This window comes from Dreissena polymorpha, chromosome 1, assembly GCF_020536995.1.
Source record: "Dreissena polymorpha isolate Duluth1 chromosome 1, UMN_Dpol_1.0, whole genome shotgun sequence".
NCBI classification, from domain to species: domain Eukaryota; kingdom Metazoa; phylum Mollusca; class Bivalvia; order Myida; family Dreissenidae; genus Dreissena; species Dreissena polymorpha.
The window spans coordinates 66,195,797-66,215,074 of NC_068355.1; the positions used below are offsets into that span (position 1 = coordinate 66,195,797).

At 36.9% G+C, this 19,278-nt stretch overlaps 1 protein-coding gene across 50 annotated transcripts in view; it reads left to right on the forward strand.

Annotated features, from left to right (window-relative positions):
- LOC127833244 (putative transporter SVOPL) overlaps nt 1–19,278 on the forward strand; it is a 77,504-nt gene that overhangs the window by 11,767 nt on the left and 46,459 nt on the right. For 49 of the 50 annotated variants that reach the window (XR_008027369.1, XR_008027330.1, XR_008027368.1 and 46 more), the window contains exons 5-6: nt 358–429; nt 8,903–8,941. Coding sequence is in view for 12 of the 50 variants with exons in the window: in XM_052358575.1 (XP_052214535.1) it covers nt 358–429; nt 8,903–8,941 (111 nt within the window). In the remaining 38 variants the exon portion in view is untranslated. The remainder of the gene's footprint in view (nt 1–357; nt 430–8,902; nt 8,942–19,278) is intronic. The other variant, XM_052358608.1, reaches the window with a different exon arrangement.

A 19,278-nucleotide genomic window follows, 5' to 3' on the forward strand; every position in this document is an offset into this window, starting at 1 on the left:
TACTGATGAGCAGCAAACCACATAAAACCTGAACAGACTGCGAGTTACTCGCAGACAGGCTGTTCTGGTTTTATGCTGTTTGCACATAGCTATTTCACTTTGCTTCTGAGTGGGAATGGGTTTAAACATCTTACATACATGTTTGCGTTTTGCACATTTGTTCCCTTAAGTTTATGGTTTAGGGTCACCTTTTGATAATGTATGTTTATTGTTATTACACAAAGTGAATAAGAATGACATCAGCTGATCTTATCATCTGTAGGAAATTCACCTTATCATGATACATAAATACAGAATAATAATGTGCAACAAGTATGTTACAAAGTGTTTGATATGATTAATACTGACTGCTTTCAGGTGGTTTTCATAGGAATGTGCATTATGGCCCCCGTCTGGGGATTTATGGGCGACAAATATGGCCGACAAACAGTAAGCCATTTGCTGCTTTAGTGTAATGTAGTATTATTTTTTGCCTGTTTTTCAAACAATTTTATGTTAGTTTACAATAAATGATAGTGCTTTTTATACGCCCTATGAAAACGGGACGTATAATAAGATCACCCTTGACGGGCGGCAAGGGGCGGGCAGCGTCCACAGCAGTGTCCGCTCTTTTATTCCAATAGTTTTCCTCCAATCATTACCAAATTTGGTCAAAAGTTGTATGTAGACAATATCTAGGTCAAGTTCGAATATGGGTCATGCCAGGTCAAAAACTAGGTCACATGGTCACTTAGTGCATTTCAAGGATTTAGCATGTTGTCCACTCTATTTGTAGTAATTTTCATCCGATCTATACCAAATTTGGTCAGAAAGTGCACCAAAATGATATCTAGGTCAAGTTCAAATATGGGTTGTGCAGGGTTAAATACTAGGTAACGAGGTCATTTAGTGCATTTCAAGCATTTAGCATGGTGTCTGCTCTCTAAATGAAGTAGTTTTCATCCTATCTTCAACAAATTTGGTCAGAAGATGTATCTAGACAATATCTAGGTCAAGTTCGAATGTGGGTCATGCAGAGTCAAAAACTAGGTCACAGGGTCACTTTGTGCATTTCAAGAATTTAGCATGGTGTTTGCTCTCTAATTGAAGTAGTTTTCATTTGATATTCACCAAATTTGGTCAGAAGTTGTGTCTAAATGATATCTAGGTCAAGTTCTAGTATTGGTCATGCTGGGTCAAAAGACTAGGTCACGAGGTCACTTAGTGCATTTTAAGCATTTAGCATGGTGTCCGCTCTATAATTGAAGCAGTTTTTATCCAATCTTCACCAAATTTGGTCAGAAGTTGTGTCTAGATGATATCTAGGTCAAGTTCAAATATGGGTCATGCTGGGTCAAAAAAAAGTCACAGGATCACTTAGTGTGTTGAAAACAATCACCATTGTTGTCCAAAACCTTCAAACGGGCTTATCTTGTAACAGTTTGACACTCTTGTTAATGACGTGTCAGTTTTGAATATGAGCAAAGATTTATAAATATAAATGCTATTGTCAATACTTCATTATGCCTCCCCAAAAAAATTTGGGGGGAGCATATAGTTGCGGCTTCGTCTGTCCGTCCGTGTGTCCGTCTGTGTGTCCGTCCGTGTGTCCGTCCGTGTGTCCGTCCGTGCAAAATTTTTGTCCGGGCTATTTCTCAGCAAATAATGACCAGAATTCAATGAAACTTTATGGAAAGCTTCACTACCAAGAGGAGATGTGCATATTATCAGCGGGTTCTGGTCGGATGATTTTTCACAGAGTTATGGCCCTTTGAAATTTTCCATTAACTGTACATATTGTGCAATTATTGTCAGGGCTATTTCTCAGCAACTAATAACCGGAATTCAATGAAACTGTATGGGAAGCTTCACTACCAAGAGGAGATGTGCATATTATCAGCGGGTTCTGGTCGGATGATTTTTCACAGAGTTATGGCCCTTTGAAATTTTCCATTAGCGGTATTTCTCAGCAACTAATGACCGGAATTCAATGAAACTTAATGGGAAGCTTCACTACCAATATGAGATGTGCATATTATCAGCGGGTTCTGGTCAAATGATTTTTCACAGGGTTATGGTCCTTTGAAATTTTCCATTAACTGTACATATAGTTCAATTCTTGTCCGGGCTATTTCTCAGCAACTAATGACCGGAATTCAATGAAACTTTATGGGAAGCTTCACTACCAAGAGGAGATGTGCATGTTATCAGCAGGTTCTGTTGGGATGATTTTTCACAGAGTTATGGCCCTTTGAAATTTTCCATTATTTGTACATTTAGTGCAATTCTTGTCCGGGCTATTTCTCAGCAATTAATGACCGGAATTAAATGAAACTTTATGGGAAGCTTCACTACCAACAGAAGATGTGCATATTATCAGCCGGTTATGGTCGGATGATTTTTCACAGAGTTATGGCCCTTTGAAATGTTCTATAAACTGTACATATAGTGCAATTCTTGTACGGGCTATTTCTCCCCAACTACTGACTGGAATTCAATGAAGCTTTATGGGAAGCTTAACTCTCTTGAGGAGATGCGCATGCTATTTGTGGGTTCCAGTTAGATGATTTATTAAGAGAGTTATGGCCCTTTGAAATTTTTAAATTGCTTAACCATCCCCCTCAAGACGTTTCCTATTATCTGAAAATATAGTGCAATATTGTGACAAAAAAAAACTTTGGGGAGCATCACCCGTCTCAGACGGTTTCATATTATGTCCCCCACTATAGTAGTGGGGGACATATTGTTTTTGCCCTGTCTGTCTGTTGGTCCGTTGGTCTGTTGGTCTGTTTGCGCCAACTTTAACATTTTGCAATAACTTTTGCTATATTGAAGATAGCAACTTCATATTTGGCATGCATATGTATCTCATGAAGCTGCACATTTTGAGTGGTGAAAGGTCAAGGCCAAGGTCATCCTTCAAGGTCATAGGTCAAATAAATGTGGCCAAAATCGCTCATTTTATGAATACTTTTGCAATATTGAAGATAGCAACTTGATATTTGGCATGCATGTGTATCTCATGGAGCTGCACATTTTGAGTGGTGAAAGGTCAAGGTCAAGGTCATCCTTCAAGGTCAGAGGTCAAATATATGTGGCCCAAATCGCTTATTTTATAAATACTTTTGCAATATTGAAGATAGCAACTTGATATTTGGCATGCATGTGCATCTAATGGAGCTGCACATTTTGAGTGGTGAAAGGTCAAGGTCAAGGTCATCCTTCAAGGTTAGAGGTCAAATATATATGACCCAAATCGCTTATTTTATGAATTATTTTGCAATATTGAAGATAGCAACTTTATATTTTACATGCATGTGTATCTCATGGAGCTGCACATTTTGAGTGGTGAAAGGTCAAGGTCAAGGTCATCCTTCACAAGGTCAAGGTCATCCTTCAAGGTCAAACATCATATAGGGGAACATTGTGTTTCACAAACGCATCTTGTTTTTAGTCTGTTTTTATTTTTTATTTTAACGAATATAATTGACTTGAGATAGTCTTAAGAATCATTCATTTACTCACCATAATTTCCTCATGATTTGTATTTATACCCCCACAAACGAAGTTAAGGGGGGTATATAGGAGTGAGCCTGTCTGTGGGTCTGTCGGTCTGTCTGTCTGTCTGTCGGTCCGTATTAAGTGTCCGCTCTCTAATTCAAGTTGTTTTCATCCGATCTTCACCAAACTTGGTCAGATGTTGTATCTAGATGATGTCTAGGCCAAGTTCGATTATGGGTCATGTCAGGTCAAAAACTAGGTCACTGGGTCACTTAGTGCGTTTTAAATATTGAGCATGGTGTCCGCTCTCTTATTTAAGTAGTTTTCATCCAACTTCACCAAACTTATTCAGAAGTTGTATTTTGAATTTTTTTTAAGATAACATGCAAAATATTCTGTGTTCCATGCGGAATGTGGGGGTATTCGGCATGTCTGTGACAAAGGCTCTAGTTCAATTCAGATTTGACTGTTTTGCCTTGCACCAACAAACTATTGCTATAGCTATTTGATACTTACCGGTACATTGTTGGTGCTTATGGCCTGTCCCTATTCATCCATATCATCCATATCATCCATATCATCCAACCTCACTGTAACCTGTACTTAAGGTATAAGCACTCTAATATGACTACTAGTTATATTCAGGTAGGTTCATAAGTACTTCAATAAGTTTCAGTCAAAAATATTTTATATGCAAAATAACAAATTGTATATCAAGAATTTTAACCATTTTATTTATTAAAGGGGCCTTTTCAAGTTATGATGAATTGACAAAATAAAAAAAAGTTGTGACAGATTCCCAAATTTTCGTTTAAGTTATGATATTTTTGAGGAAAACGTAATACTGAACATTTACCATGCTCTAAAATAGCCATTATATGCATCTTTTGACAATTTGAAAACCTGAAAATTCATACATGCCAGAAATGTTCAGGTCCAAATCGGGACATTCCATTAAAAATATCGAGACATTTGACCAAAAAGCGGGACACCTAAAACGATCTATCTTGCCACCTTTACTGTAGTCAGTAATCAGTATATTAATTACAAAACCTCATAATTTCGGGCAAATATTGACGACAAATGTGTGTACGAATTTCATGAACACAGACGTTCACCATTTTCCGGAAGTAAACACACACGTGCACTATGCGGATGAATCCATAACGTGAAATGTAGGGCATGCCGCTATTTGACTTATATTTGAGACAGAGGCATGTGTAATCGTTCAACGCGATGTGCGCGCAACGAGCACTGTTTTTATTCAACCAACCATCAATTAGCTCTAAATTTAGATTGATGCAATAGGTACAAATTATTTTCTGAAAATCGGTCAAAAAATGAAAGTAAAGTTATATGAAACATCAATGTGTATTGGTCAGCGCTCCCTTTTTTTGATGTACACAACTGGTGTTTTGACAGTTTTTTTTGCCTCTGGTGGTATAATACACAGAATATTGCGTTATAGAATCTTTGGATTTGATGTAGGCCATAAAATACTAAAGCAGTCTGCGTTTAATTCACTACGATGCATCTATCGCTAGCAATTAGCGACTCCTATCATACAAACACCATGGTGTGAATGTCCAATAAAATCAATAATTTGCCGATAGAGCACTGATAAGGTGTCAAAAACAACACTGGATCACTCGACTAGTAGATGTGGTTTGTTAGTTAGGGGGCAATAAAGGGATTAGAGATGGTAATTTAAGCCAGACGTAGCTTGAATAGCGAATTTTAATGTGAACTTATAGAACATATGTCATTTTGTACGAATGTCAGGACAAATTGTGTCACATCGGGACACCGGGACAAACACCCCAAAAGCAGGACTGTCCCGCCAAGATCGGGACGTCTGGCATGTATGGAAAATTATAAAGCGTTGCAACGCAAAACAATTGAATAATTTGGAGAGTTCTGTTGTTGTCGTTATATTTTGTGAAACTACTAGGGTTGCTTACCTTAAGTATAAAATACATCAGCCCTTGTATGAGGACGGATGGCCGAGTGGTCTATTTTATTAAGTGGTAGACTTTTACTCCAGGATACCAGGGGTCAGTGGTTCGAGCCCTGTTGAGGGTTCATTTTAAGCTCATCTATTTTTTGAAAAAAAATTATGAGCTATTGTCATCACCTTGGCGTCGGCGTTGGCGTCGGCGTTGGCGTTGGCGTCGGCGTCCGGTTAAGTTTTGCGTTTAGGTCCACTTTTCTCAGAAAGTATCAATGCTATTGCATTCAAACTTGGTACACTTACTTACTATCATGAGGGGACTGGGCAGGCAAAGTTAGATAACTCTGGCATGCATTTTGACAGAATTATGTGCCCTTTTTATACTTAAAAAATTGAAAATTTTGGTTAAGTTTTGCGTTTAGTTCCACTTTTCTCAGTAAGTATCAATGCTATTGCATTCAAACTTGGTACACTTACTTACTATCATGAGGGGACTGGGCAGGCAAAGTTAGATAACTCTGGCGTGCATTTTGACAGAATTATGTGCCCTTTTTATACTTAAAAAATTGAAAATTTTGGTTAAGTTTTGCGTTTAGTTCCACTTTTCTCAGTAAGTATCAATGCTATTGCATTCAAACTTGGTACACTTACTTACTATCATGAGGGGACTGGGCAGGCAAAGTTAGATAACTCTGGCATGCATTTTGACAGAATTTTGTGCCCTTTTTATACTAAGAAAATTGACAATTTTGGTTAAGTTTTGTGTTTAGGTCCATTTTATTCCTTAAGCATCAAAGCTATTGCTTTCATACTTGCAACACTTACTAACTATCATAAGGGGACTGTGCAGGCAAAGTAATGTAACTCTGACTGGCATTTTGACAGAATTATGTGCCCTTTTTATACTTAGAAAATTGAAAATTTGATTAAGTTTTGTGTTTAGGTCCACTTTATTCCTACAGTATCAAAGCTATTGCTTTCATACTTGCAAGATTTATGAACTATCATAAGGGGACCGTGCAGGCAAAGTTATGTAACTCTGACTGGCATTTGGACGGAATTATGGGCCCTTTATACTTAGAAAATTGAAAATTTGGTTAAGATTTATGTTTTGGTCCACTTTACCCCTAAAGTATCATAGATATTGATTTCATACTTGGAACACTCACAAACTATCATAAGGGTACAGTAAAAGGACAAGTTGCATAACTCTGGTTGTCATTGTTAACTTGTTAAATTTTGTGTTTCGATCCACTTTACTTCTTAAGTATCAAGGCTATTGCTTTCAAACTTCAAATACTTACATGCTATCATGAGGTTATTGTACCTGGCAACTTGAATTTTACTTTGACCTTTGAATGACCTTGACTCTCAAGGTCAAATTATTAAATTTTGCTAAAATTGCCATAACTTCTTTATTTATAATTAGATTTGATTGATACTTTGATGAAACTACTCTTACCTGACATACCACAATAGACTCCACCCAAACCATCCCCCGTGCCCTCCCCCTTCCCCCCCTCCCCCCCTCCCCCCCCCCCTCCCCCCCCCCCTATTTTATTTTTTATTTTTTATTTTATTAAGATCATATCACAAATGACCACCACACCCTCACACTATGCCCCCACCCCACCCCCCCCACCCCCCCCCCCCCCACCCCACCCACCCCCCCCAATTTTTTTTTTTTTTTTTTTTTTTTTTTTTTAAGATCATCTCACAAATTACCACCACACCCTCACACTATACCCCCCCCCATTTTTTTTTAAAAACGGTTATGTTTGAAATACCGTCCAACCATCGCACCCAAACCCCCCCCCCCCCATCGCCCCCCAACCCCTCCCCCCCCCCCTCTCCCCCCCGATTTTTTTTTTTTTTTTTTTTTTCGCTTTTTTGGAAGATAATGTAATAAATGTCCACAACCCCACACTATACACCCCTCTTCACTCCACTCCTCCCTCCTTTGTGATTGAAAATGAGAGTCCCTTCACCTTTAAAAAGAAAATAGATGAGCGGTCTGCACCCGCAAGGCGGTGCTCTTGTTTTCTATTGTATTCTCGATTTTTATGTTCCCCCTAAATTTTTGGGGGAGCGTATAGTCGCCGCTTCGTTTGTCCGTGCGTGTGTCCGTCCGTCCGTGCACAATTTTTGTCCGTTTTTTTTCTCAGCAATTAATGACCGGAATTCAATTAAACTTTAAGGAAAGCTTCACTACCAAGAGGAGATGTGCATATTATCACACGGTTCTGGTCAGATGATTTTTCAAAGAGTTATGGCCCTTTGAAATTTTCCATTATTTGTACATATTGTGCAATTCTTGTCCGGGCTATTTCTCAGCAATTAATGACCGGAATTCAATGAAACTTTATGGGAAGCTTCACTACCAACAGGAGATGTGCATATTATCAGCCGGTTATGGTCGGATGATTTTTCACAGAGTTATCGCCCTTTGAAATTTTCTATAAACTGTACATTTAGTGCAATTCTTGTACGGGCTATTTCTCCCCAACTACTGACTGGAATTCAATGAAGCTTTGGGAAGCTTAACTTCCTTGAGGAGATGCGCATGTCAGTTGTGGGTTCTGGTTAGATGATTTATTAAGAGAGTTATGGCCCTTTGAAATTTTTAAGTTGCTTAACCATCCATCGTATTATTTTGTCCAAAGTTATGCCACTCAAGACGTTTCCTTTTATCTGAATATATAGTGCAATATTGTGACAAAAAAAACCTTTGGAGAGCATCCCCCGTCTCAGACGGTTTCTTGTTTACTGGAGCTTTTTAGATCAAATGTTAACATTTATCAATATAAAGCATTTAATGACAAACTTCAAAACATGCCAAAATCTGTGAAAAGGCCCCTTTAACAGAAACATATACGCTCTTTTCTGATATTTTTTGCTTAAATAAGCTTTTCCTTTGTTGTATCTGTAAATTGACAACTGTTTCTTCATGTTATTTAACAAAACCATTATATACTGATGTCAAATACACAAGCACTTGTACATAAGTATCAACTGACATTAGTTTTTCATGGGAAGTGTGACATAATCCATTATGATATGTACCATAATAAGTTTTCGGACATAATGTTTTTGGACACCCTCTTTTTTAGCAAAAATAATTATTTTTCTTGACTTAATTTTTGGACATATGGGTTTTTTGTCCATAATTAATGTCTCTTAATTTTTGGACAGAATATTTTACAATGCTATTCTACAGATTTCAGTCTTGTTTTCGCTTATTTGGTGACACCTCGATCATGTTTTTTCACAACCGGATTAAGGTCGTAAAACCTGACAGATGCATGCCTAAAGGCAATGGACCATTACTGGCATTACATTGCGTGATTGGGTAAATAACCATGTATACTGGTAGAAAGTAATGGAGTCACCCAACTGCATTTGATACAATTTTGTCCTTTTAAGGAAGCAGAATGTTTTCTGCTTTTACGTTTGTGTTCTATATCATTTCAGGCAGGAGTTAGCAAAGCTGTGAAGTTGTATTTATTTTTGGTTAAGTATGATTATTTGAGGAAACAAACATCACTTTGTCATAAAATTAAAACATACTGTCCTTGATTTCCATGCATTTACAATAGAACTCTTCCCTTACATCTTTTCTTAAACAAAATGTGAGCAAATATTAGCCTGATTATATACGAAAAAATCCCTGACTGGATGCACTTTTTCTTCAATATCTACTTTACTCCAATTATGAATAATTAAACTATTTTATACTTGGAAAAAAAAAAGCCTAATCGATGAACCTGCCTGTTCCGAGCTAAGTGTTGATATCAAAATCGGACATTCCTCTCTTGAAGGCTCTTCTTTACGTGATGGGTTTTCCATATGTTACCAGGTTCACATGGCTACAGTCAACATTCTGACAATGCAGAAATAAAAATCCACTTAATCCCCTCTTTCTGCTCACCATCAAGATTAAATTTTGTTTGTGGTATGATCCTTATTGACATTCTTGACAGTAGGCCAATCAATTTTCAAGCAGAGTTGGTTTTCAACCACTCGGCAACCATATTTCCATGAATCCTTTTCTTTTTAATTATCAACACTGCCATCCATCCAATAGTTGACTTTTCTCATTACACTACGTCTAGCAAGATTTCTGCCATCCACCACACTCCCACCGTGGACAATTTTTTGTGAGCGTGGAAAATCATGGCGATCTGTAGGTGTTTCCATCATGATAGATCTTGTTGACAGTGGCTGAACACCGCAGGTGTTATCGGGTAATCGATCTCGTGGTGGACCACAGCCGCCTCGGTGGTTCCCAGTGAAATACAGGCAAATGTGAATGAACATGTATATTTTGATATTGCAGACCATATAATTATACCCCCATTACCATTGGTAATATGGGCTATATAGGAGTCACTTTGTCGGTTGGTCGGTCTGTCTGTCCGTCTGTCAGTCGGTCTGTCAGTCTGTCCCAAAAGCTTGTCTGGGCCATAACTATGTTGTTCATTGTGAGATTTTAAAATCATTCGGCACATTTGTTCACCATCAACGGACGGTGTGTCGCGGGAAAGAATTATGTCGATATCTCAAAGGTCAAGGTCACACTTTGAGTTCAATGGTCAAAAATGGCCATAAATGAGCTTGTCCGGGCCATAACTTTGTCATTTATTATGAGATTTTAAAATCTTTTGGCACATTTGTTCACCATAATTGAACGGTGTGTTGGGCGAAAGAATAACATCGATATCTTCAAGGTCAAGGTCACATTTTGAGTTCAAAGGTCAAAAATGGCCATACATGAGCTTGTCCGGGCAATAACTATGTAGTTCATTCTGAGATTTTAAAATCATTTGGCACATTTGTTCACCATCATTGGACAGTGTGTCGCGCGAAAGAATTACGTCGATATCTCCAAGTTCAAGGTCACACTTTGAATTCAAAATTCAAAAATGGCTATAAATGAGCTTGTCTGGGCCATAACTATGTCATTCATTGTGAGATTTTCAAATTATTTGGCACATTTGTTCACCATCACTGGATTGTGTGTCACGAGAAAGAATTAGGTCCATATCTCCATGGTCAAGGCCACACTTTAAGTTCAAAGGGCATAAATGGTGATAAATGAGCTTGTCCGGGCCATAACTATGTCGTTAATTGTGAGATTTTCTAATCATTTGTTCATTATCATTGGACGGTGTGTCACAGGAAAGAATTATGTTGATATCTCCCAGCTCAAGGTTACACTCTGAGTTCAAAGGTAAAAAATTGCCATAATTGATAATGGCATAATAATTCTTAAAAATTGCTAAAAATTAGATTCTCTTATTTTGTGAAGACAGCATGCATACTAGTCTGTGTCAATGCGGCATGTTGGGGTATATGTCACGTCTGTGACAAAGTTTTGTTGTTTGCAAAGTTCTAGAATGTTTTGTTACATTTGTATGTACATTTGTATACATTGTAACTTGATTGTTAACAATTGTCATTATTTTCTATTGTTTACCCTCGTTCCAGAATCATTTGACATGTCATACATCAAGTGTGATGTACTTTATGTTTTGTTTCTACAGTTTCTGAGTGAAGATTTACTTGTTGTTTATTTAAAGAATTGTTTGTTTTTGTAAAACTTTCGGAAATGCTTTCTCATTTGTGTACATATAGCTTGCCAATAATTACATATCAACATGTTACGTGTAATTTGATTCTGACTATTTTAGTGACTTCCTCCTGTTTATATTGTTACATGTATTGATTCGAATATAAATTGGAAACATCGGCAGTAAGTGTTCACTTCAGTGATATTTTAAGAACATAAGCATGAGAAAAGATCCGTTGTTATGTTTTCAAGTGACTATGATCTGTTTTGTTCAATAACAAGTTCATTTCAATACATATTTTAAAAACGTATGGATGTAAACAACAAATTATCCATTTAAATCGATATAGTAAATTCATGTAGACATCAAATTCTCCATTTTATTCGATATAGTAAATGAATGTAGACATCACATTCTCCATCATTATTTCGTTAGAAAACAAGCGTTTTATTCGTATTGTAATACGGCACATGTACAATAAATAGACATACATATACATGTATAACAAAATCATATTTATAATATAATCAGTATTTAAATGCATGTGTATAATATTAATAATAAAAAAACTCGTCAGCGTTGTTACTATGTTCATTATTTTCCGAAAAACCATATTCTTGGTGGTATCTGAAATAAAAGAGTAAACCAGTTTAAAAAAAGCTAAATGTGAAATTACGACTCGTTAAATTCACCGCGATTTCTTAAAAACACTTCTTATCGATACTTTATAAATTTGATATACATTGTATTTGCTCAATGCACAACATTATTGTAACTTTTTTTTGTAAGTAAATCAATATTTACCCTTATATTACGATTTCTTTTTTTACGTTATTTTACATACAGTGTATGTTTCAAAATGAACTTGTTATTGAACAAAGAACAGGTATACAAATAGTCACTCACCAACATGACAACTGATCTTTTTCGCATGACTATGATATTAAAATATCGCGGAATTTAATACTTACTGCTGATGTCTCGAATTTGTACATGTACATTTATTCGATCCAATACATGTAACAAAAGAAACAGGAAATCACAAAAATAGTCTGATATTAAAATACATGTACATGTAACATGTTTGTATGTAATTGTTGGCGAGCTATATATGTACACAAACGAGCAAGGGTTTTCGAAAGGTTAACAAAAAACAAATCTTTAATTAAGAACAACAAGGGAAACTTCATGCAGAAACAATTGATTCTGTCAAGAGGGCAAACACGAGAGAAAAGAGTTGAACATTCGGTGATTTTATTATGAAGTGCATGTTATACATGTACATACAAAGTTTAAAAAAACAACATTGTACATTTCGATATTGCAGACCGTACATTTGTTTAATGTTGTTGTTGCACATGTATTTCACAGCAGACCACCTAGACCGTGGTGGTCCACCGTGAGATCAATTTCCCGATAACGCCAAGACTGACACCGCAATTTGCCATGGCGAAATCACTGTGTTCAACGGTGTATCGTGGTGAGATAGTAATTGTCCACTCTGGGCTGAATCAAGGTGATGTGTTGTGGATGGTAGAAATCACGCTAGACGTAGTGTAACTGCAGTCACAATAATTTAAATATATATTATATATATATTATAATTAGTTATAATTAAAATAACACTGCTATGAATCTTTCTTTTTAGAGATGGCTGTTTGCTTTGCCTTATAATGACCCAACCTGTCACGTACAATGTCAGCCATATTTGTTGTCATTTAATGTACCTTGCGGATCCTAAATTTAGTATTTCATAGCAATATTTATCGAATATTCATTGTTTTCTGAATATACCTGGAAAATGTTCGGAGTGACAAATATGTACGAAATATTTCACAAAGTTCATTAGAGTGCTAATACCTTATTATTACCAAACCTAACTTTGACCTTGACCTATTATAATCTTTCCTCAATGTGATTTTGAACTTGAATCACCCAACCTCACTGTGACCATGACCTTATATTAACCATCATGATTGTAACATAAACCCATTATCAGCTAACCTCACTGTGACCTTGACCTAATAAAACCTATTATCATTGTAACATAGACCTATTATCACCCATCCTTGATGTGACCTTGACCTAATATCACCAAAACCTCACTGTGACCTTGACCTTTTATCACCCATCCTCAATGTGACCTTAATATCTTATTTCACTCAACCTAACTGTGACCTTGACCTAATACATATATGCCATAAATTTTCAGACCAATTCCTGGACATTGAGCTCAATTTTCCGGGACTTTTGCCGATATACATTTAGTTATATATATAGACATATATGCATTTTTATACGCATTTTTTTCACATCATAAATTGCTAAGTTCGAAAGACTATCCGAAATACACAAGATCTATTGACGTCAAATTAAACATGACTACTTCCGTTACTAGATACAAGTCACGTGTTTTTTATGTTAAAAAAGAGCACCAAATTGCTTTTGTGTACATGTCACATATCTGCAGGAAACGTGTGGGCGTATCCACATCCGCATAAAAAGCTTCTTAGCATATTTGTTACTATTTAAAGATGTGATGAAATAACGTCCAATCAGGGCGTTTTTTTTCCACTGAACACGCGTAAATCACCTGACGTGATGTTCATGTTTTTGTACAACACAAAATACACCCACACTTTCCATGCGAGGTTCTACATGTCTGCATAATTTTCGCGCACTTTTGATTGAGACAAAGCACTGTTTATTTGACGCTAGAATTTGTTAATGTCGCGTAAGCATTAAAATTCTGAAGTGTGTTTTGGATTACAAATTGAATATTGCTCATTTAAGAATCGAATGAAACATTTAGAGTTGTGAGTAATTAATTCAACAAACTGCCATAAAAATCACACACTAATGAAAATTATGTCACTCGTCGTCTGCATTAGTGTTGTCGCTCATTCAAAGCGTGCGCCAACAAACTGCCATAAAATCAGTATATTAAAACCAATTAACAACTACCACATTAAACAATGCCGCCTTTTCGGTTTGACTACGAACCTGAGACAATCGATATGATAATAGGACCCCTGTTAATTGATAGATTTTGCCACGTAGCGTAGTCACCTATTCGGATAGGCATTGTCATGGAGGCGCTGCGGTTTGAGGTGCAGTTAAGTGTAAGATAAGGTTCATGTACATGTATATTTGGATTTTGTAAAATCCGGGACATTTGACAGATTTCCGGGACTGCGGGACAATCCTTGACAATCCGGGACGTATGGCATGTATGCCTAATATCACCCATCCTCATTGTAACATAGACTTATTATTTGCCAACTTCATTGTGACCTTGACCTATATCACCAAACCTCACTTTTGCCATGACCTAATATCACCCATCCTCATGGTAACGTAGACCTATTATCCCTTAAACTTACTGTGACCTTTACTTAATATTACCCATCCTCTCTGTGACCTTGACCATATATCACTCAATCTCACTGTGACCTTGAACTTATATCACCAAACCTTACTGTGACCTTAACTAATATACCTTACCTAACTATGACCTTGACCTAATTTCAACTTACCTTACTGTGACCTTGAACTGATGTTGCGCACCCTCACTATGAGATTGACCTTATATAACCCATCCTAAATGTGACCTTGAAATGTCACCCAACCTCATTGTAACATAGACTGATTATCACAAAAAATTATTGTGACCTTGACCTATTATCACCCAATCTCGCTGAGACCTTGATGTAATATCTTTCATCTTCATGGTAATGTAGACCTAATATTACCTAATCTCACTGTGACCTTTACTTTATATCACCCAACCTCACTGTGACCTTGACCTAATATCATCCATCCTCAATGTGACCTTGAGCTTATATCACCAAACCTCATTGTTATGCAGACTTATTATCACCTAACCTCACTGACCTTGACCAAATATCACCCAACCTCACTATGACCTTGACTAATTATCACCCATTGTCAATGTGACCTTGAACTTATATCATCCCACCTCACTGTGACCGTAACTTAATATCACCCAACCTAACTTTGATCTTGACCTAATATCAGTCATCCGCAATGTGTCAGTGCACTTATATCATCCAACCTCAATGTGACTTTAACTTAATATCACTCTAACCTTACTATGTCCTTGACCTAATATCACCCAGCCTAAATGTGAGATTGAATTTATATCACATAAACCCACTGTAACATTTACTTAATATCACCCAACCTCACTGTGACCTTAACTAAATATCACACAATCTTACTATGACCTTGACCTAATATCACCCATCCTTAATGTGACCTTGAACTTGTATCACCCAACCTCACTGACCTTGACCTTATATCCCCAATCATCAAAGTGAACTTAACTAAATATCACCAAACCTCCCTGTGACCTTAACTTAATATCATCCAAACCATGATGACCTTGACCTAATATCATACATCATCAATATGACCTGATATCACACAACTTCATTGGAACCTAGACCTATAAGCATCTTACCTCACAGTCCTTCAGCAAATATCACCCAACCTCAGTTTGGCCTTGACCTAATATCACCAATCCTCATGGTGACCTTGACCTTATATCACCCAACCTCACTGTGACCTTGACCTAATTGCTTCCAACCTTACTGTGGCCTTGACCTTGAACTTTTTTCACCCATCCTAAATGTGACCTTGAACTTATATCACCGAACCTCACTGTGTCCTTGAATTGATGTCACTCAGCCTCGTTGTGACTTTGAACTTAAAGCCCACAGCCGTTTTATGTCTTTGACCTAATATCGCCCATCCTCTATGTGAGCTTGAACTTGTATAATCCAAACTCATGGTAAAGTAGACCTTTTATCAACTTACCTCACTGACCTTGACCAAATATCACCCAACCCTACAATGGCCTTGACCTTATATCACTTATCCTTACTATGACCTTAACTTTATATCACCTATCCTCTATGTGATGTTGAATTAATATCACAAAAACTCATTGTAACATAGACCTTTTATCACCTAACCTTACTGACTTTTACCAAATATCACCCAACCTCACTATGACCCTGACCTATTATCACTCATCCTAAATGTGACCTTGACCAAATATCACCCAACCTTACTGTGAATTTGACCTACCTGGTAATGTCAACCAACCTCACCGTGAACTTGACTTTATATAACCTAACTTTACTGTGACCTTAAAACTTAATATCACCTTACTTCAGTGACTGTTACCTAATATCACCAAACCTTACTGTGACCTTGAACTTATGTCACCCAACCTCACTGTGACATTTCAAAACTCTCTGTTATAAATATTAATCTGTTTGGACTAGCAGCAAATGTCACGTTATGGTGGGTAACATTATATCTTCGTACTGACTATTATATTGTCACTTTGTTAAATTGCACATTCACACCATGTACTGAATAATGCTGTTAACATACTTAAGTGATGTGTACTCCCTTTCATCAGAAAGCTTTAATAATAACAGTAACATTATTATAAACGTGAATGGATAAGGTTTAATGTCACATTGGAATTATATGCTTTAAAACAATAAAAATATCTAAACATGAGCTTACATGTATATTTTGAGAGCAAAGACTTAATTAACACCCCCTAAATATGAATGAAAAGTTATGACAGATATTTTATTTTTTGAGTAACAACAAATGTGGTTTTCTACGCCTCTGCAAGTGTCTTTCTTGTAGAAATCCTTATACATAAATGTAAGTGGGAAGTTGAAAAAGGTAAACACATTCATTTTGTTGTCTCTTACGTCACAATCATCATGATCATGTTGGCTCTCTTCCAGAATTTCTGAAAATGGAAATTTGCGTTTATTTTGTTTTTCAAACTTTTAAAAGCAGCACATTTCACTAGCATGATTCAAACAAAAATGTATTTTTATGTCCCCCACTATAGTAGTGGGGGACATATTGTTTTTGCCCTGTCTGTCTGTTGGTCTGTTGGTCTGTTTGCGCCAACTTTAACATTTTGCAATAACTTTTGCTATATTGAAGATAGCAACTCCATATTTGGCATGCATGTGTATCTCATGAAGCTGCACATTTTGAGTGGTTAAAGGTCAAGGTCATCCTTCAAGTTCAGAGGTCAAATATATGTGGCCAAAATCGCTCATTTTATGAATACTTTTGCAATATTGAAGATAGCAACTTGATATTTGGCATGCATGTGTATCTCATGGAGCTGCATATTTTGAATGGTGAAAGGTCAAGGTCAAGGTCATCCTTCAAGGTCAGAGGTCAAATATATGTGGCCCAAATCGCTTATTTTATAAATACTTTTGCAATATTAAAGATAGCAACTTGATATTTGGCATGCATGTGCATCTCATGGAGCTGCACATTTTGAGTGGTGAAAGGTCAAGGTCATCCTTCAAAGTCAGAGGTCAAATATATGTGGCCGAAATCGCTTATTTTATGAATACTTTTGCAATATTGAAGATTGCAACTTGATATTGAGTGGTGAAAGGTCAAGGTCATCCTTCACGAGGTCAAGGTCATCCTACAAGGTCAAACGTCATGTAGGGGGACATTGTGTTTCACAAACACATCTTGTTTTATTTTTATGCCCCCCTTCGAAGAAGAGGGGGTATATTGCTTTGCTCATGTCGGTCTGTCTGTCGGTCCGTCCACCAGATGGTTGTCAGACGATAACTCAAGAACGCTTGGGCCTAGGATCATGAAACTTCATAGGTACATTGATCATGACTCGCAGATGACCCCTATTGATTTTGAGGTCACTAGGTCAAAGGTCAAGGTCACGGTGACCCGAAATAGTAAAATGGTTTTTGAATGATAACTCAAGAACGCATACGCCTAGGATCATGAAACTTCATGGGTAGATTGATCATGACTTGCAGATGACCCCTATTGATTTTGAGGTCACTAGGTCAAAGGACAAGGTCACGGTGACCCGAAATAGTAAAATGGTTTCCGGATGATAACTCAAGAACGCATACGCCTAGGATCATGAAACTTCATAGGTAGATTGATCATGACTTGCAGATGACCCCTATTGATTTTGAGGTCACAAGGTCAAAGGTCAAGGTCACGGTGACCCGAAATAGTAAAATGATTTTCGGATGATAACTCAAGAACGCTTTTGCCTAGGAACATGAAACTTCATAGGTACATTGATCGTGACCCGCAGATGACCCTTATTGATTTTCAGGTCACTAGGTCAAAGGTCAAGGTCACAGTGACAAAAATCGTATTCACACAATGGCCGCCACTACAACGGACAGCCCATATGGGGGCATGCATGTTTTACAAACAGCCCTTGTTATTTTATGCAGCAATAGCTTTAAATAACATAGCCGAAGGTTTTTAATATATAAGACCATTAAACGAAAAATCACATTAGCCAGCACTTTAAATGTTCATTTAATTTTAAAATCATTTGGCACATTTGTTTGCCATCATTGGACGGCATGTAATGCGAAAGAATTACGTCGATATCTGCAACGTCAAGGTCACACTTTGAGTTCAAAGGTCAAAAATGGCCATAAATGATCTTGTCCAGGCCATAACTATGTCATTCATCATTAGATTTTAAAATTACTCGGTTCATTTGTTCATTATCATTGGAAGGTGTGTCATGCGAAAGAATTACGTCGATGTCTCCAAGGTCAAGGTCTCACTTTGAGTTCAAAGAACAAAAGTGGCCATAAATGAGCTTTTCCGGGCCATAATTATGTCATTCATTGTGAGATTTTAATATTACTTGGTACATTTGTTCACAATCATTGGACGGTGTGTCATGTGAAAAAATTAAGTCCATATCTCCAAGGTCAAGGTCACAGTTTAAGCTCAAAGGTCAAAAATGGCCATAAATGATCTTTTCGGAACAATTCTTCTGAGCGCAACTCCTCCTTCATTTCTCATAGAATTTCAATGAAACTTTCACAATATGATCGTCACCAAGTGTCCTGGCGCATTTTGTCTGAATTTTATGCTTCCATCAAAATCAAGGTCGCCACGTCTAAAAAAAGATTGAATTTGACACAAGGGGGTTAACTAGGAACAATCAGTAATAATTCACATTTTGGATTGTCTCCCTTTTTCAGACTTTTTCAAGTGAAAACCTGGTTTTGTGACAATTTTGTCCATTGTTAATATATTTTACGAACACAAAATTTGAATTGTTCAGCTTCAGCTGTTGTTGTTGAAAAGAAAACAATCTGTTTACAAATTTCTTTGAATGCTATTAAAAAAATATTTCAGCCTTCGCTAATTCACATTATCAATGGAACTGATACTCAACTTTGCTTT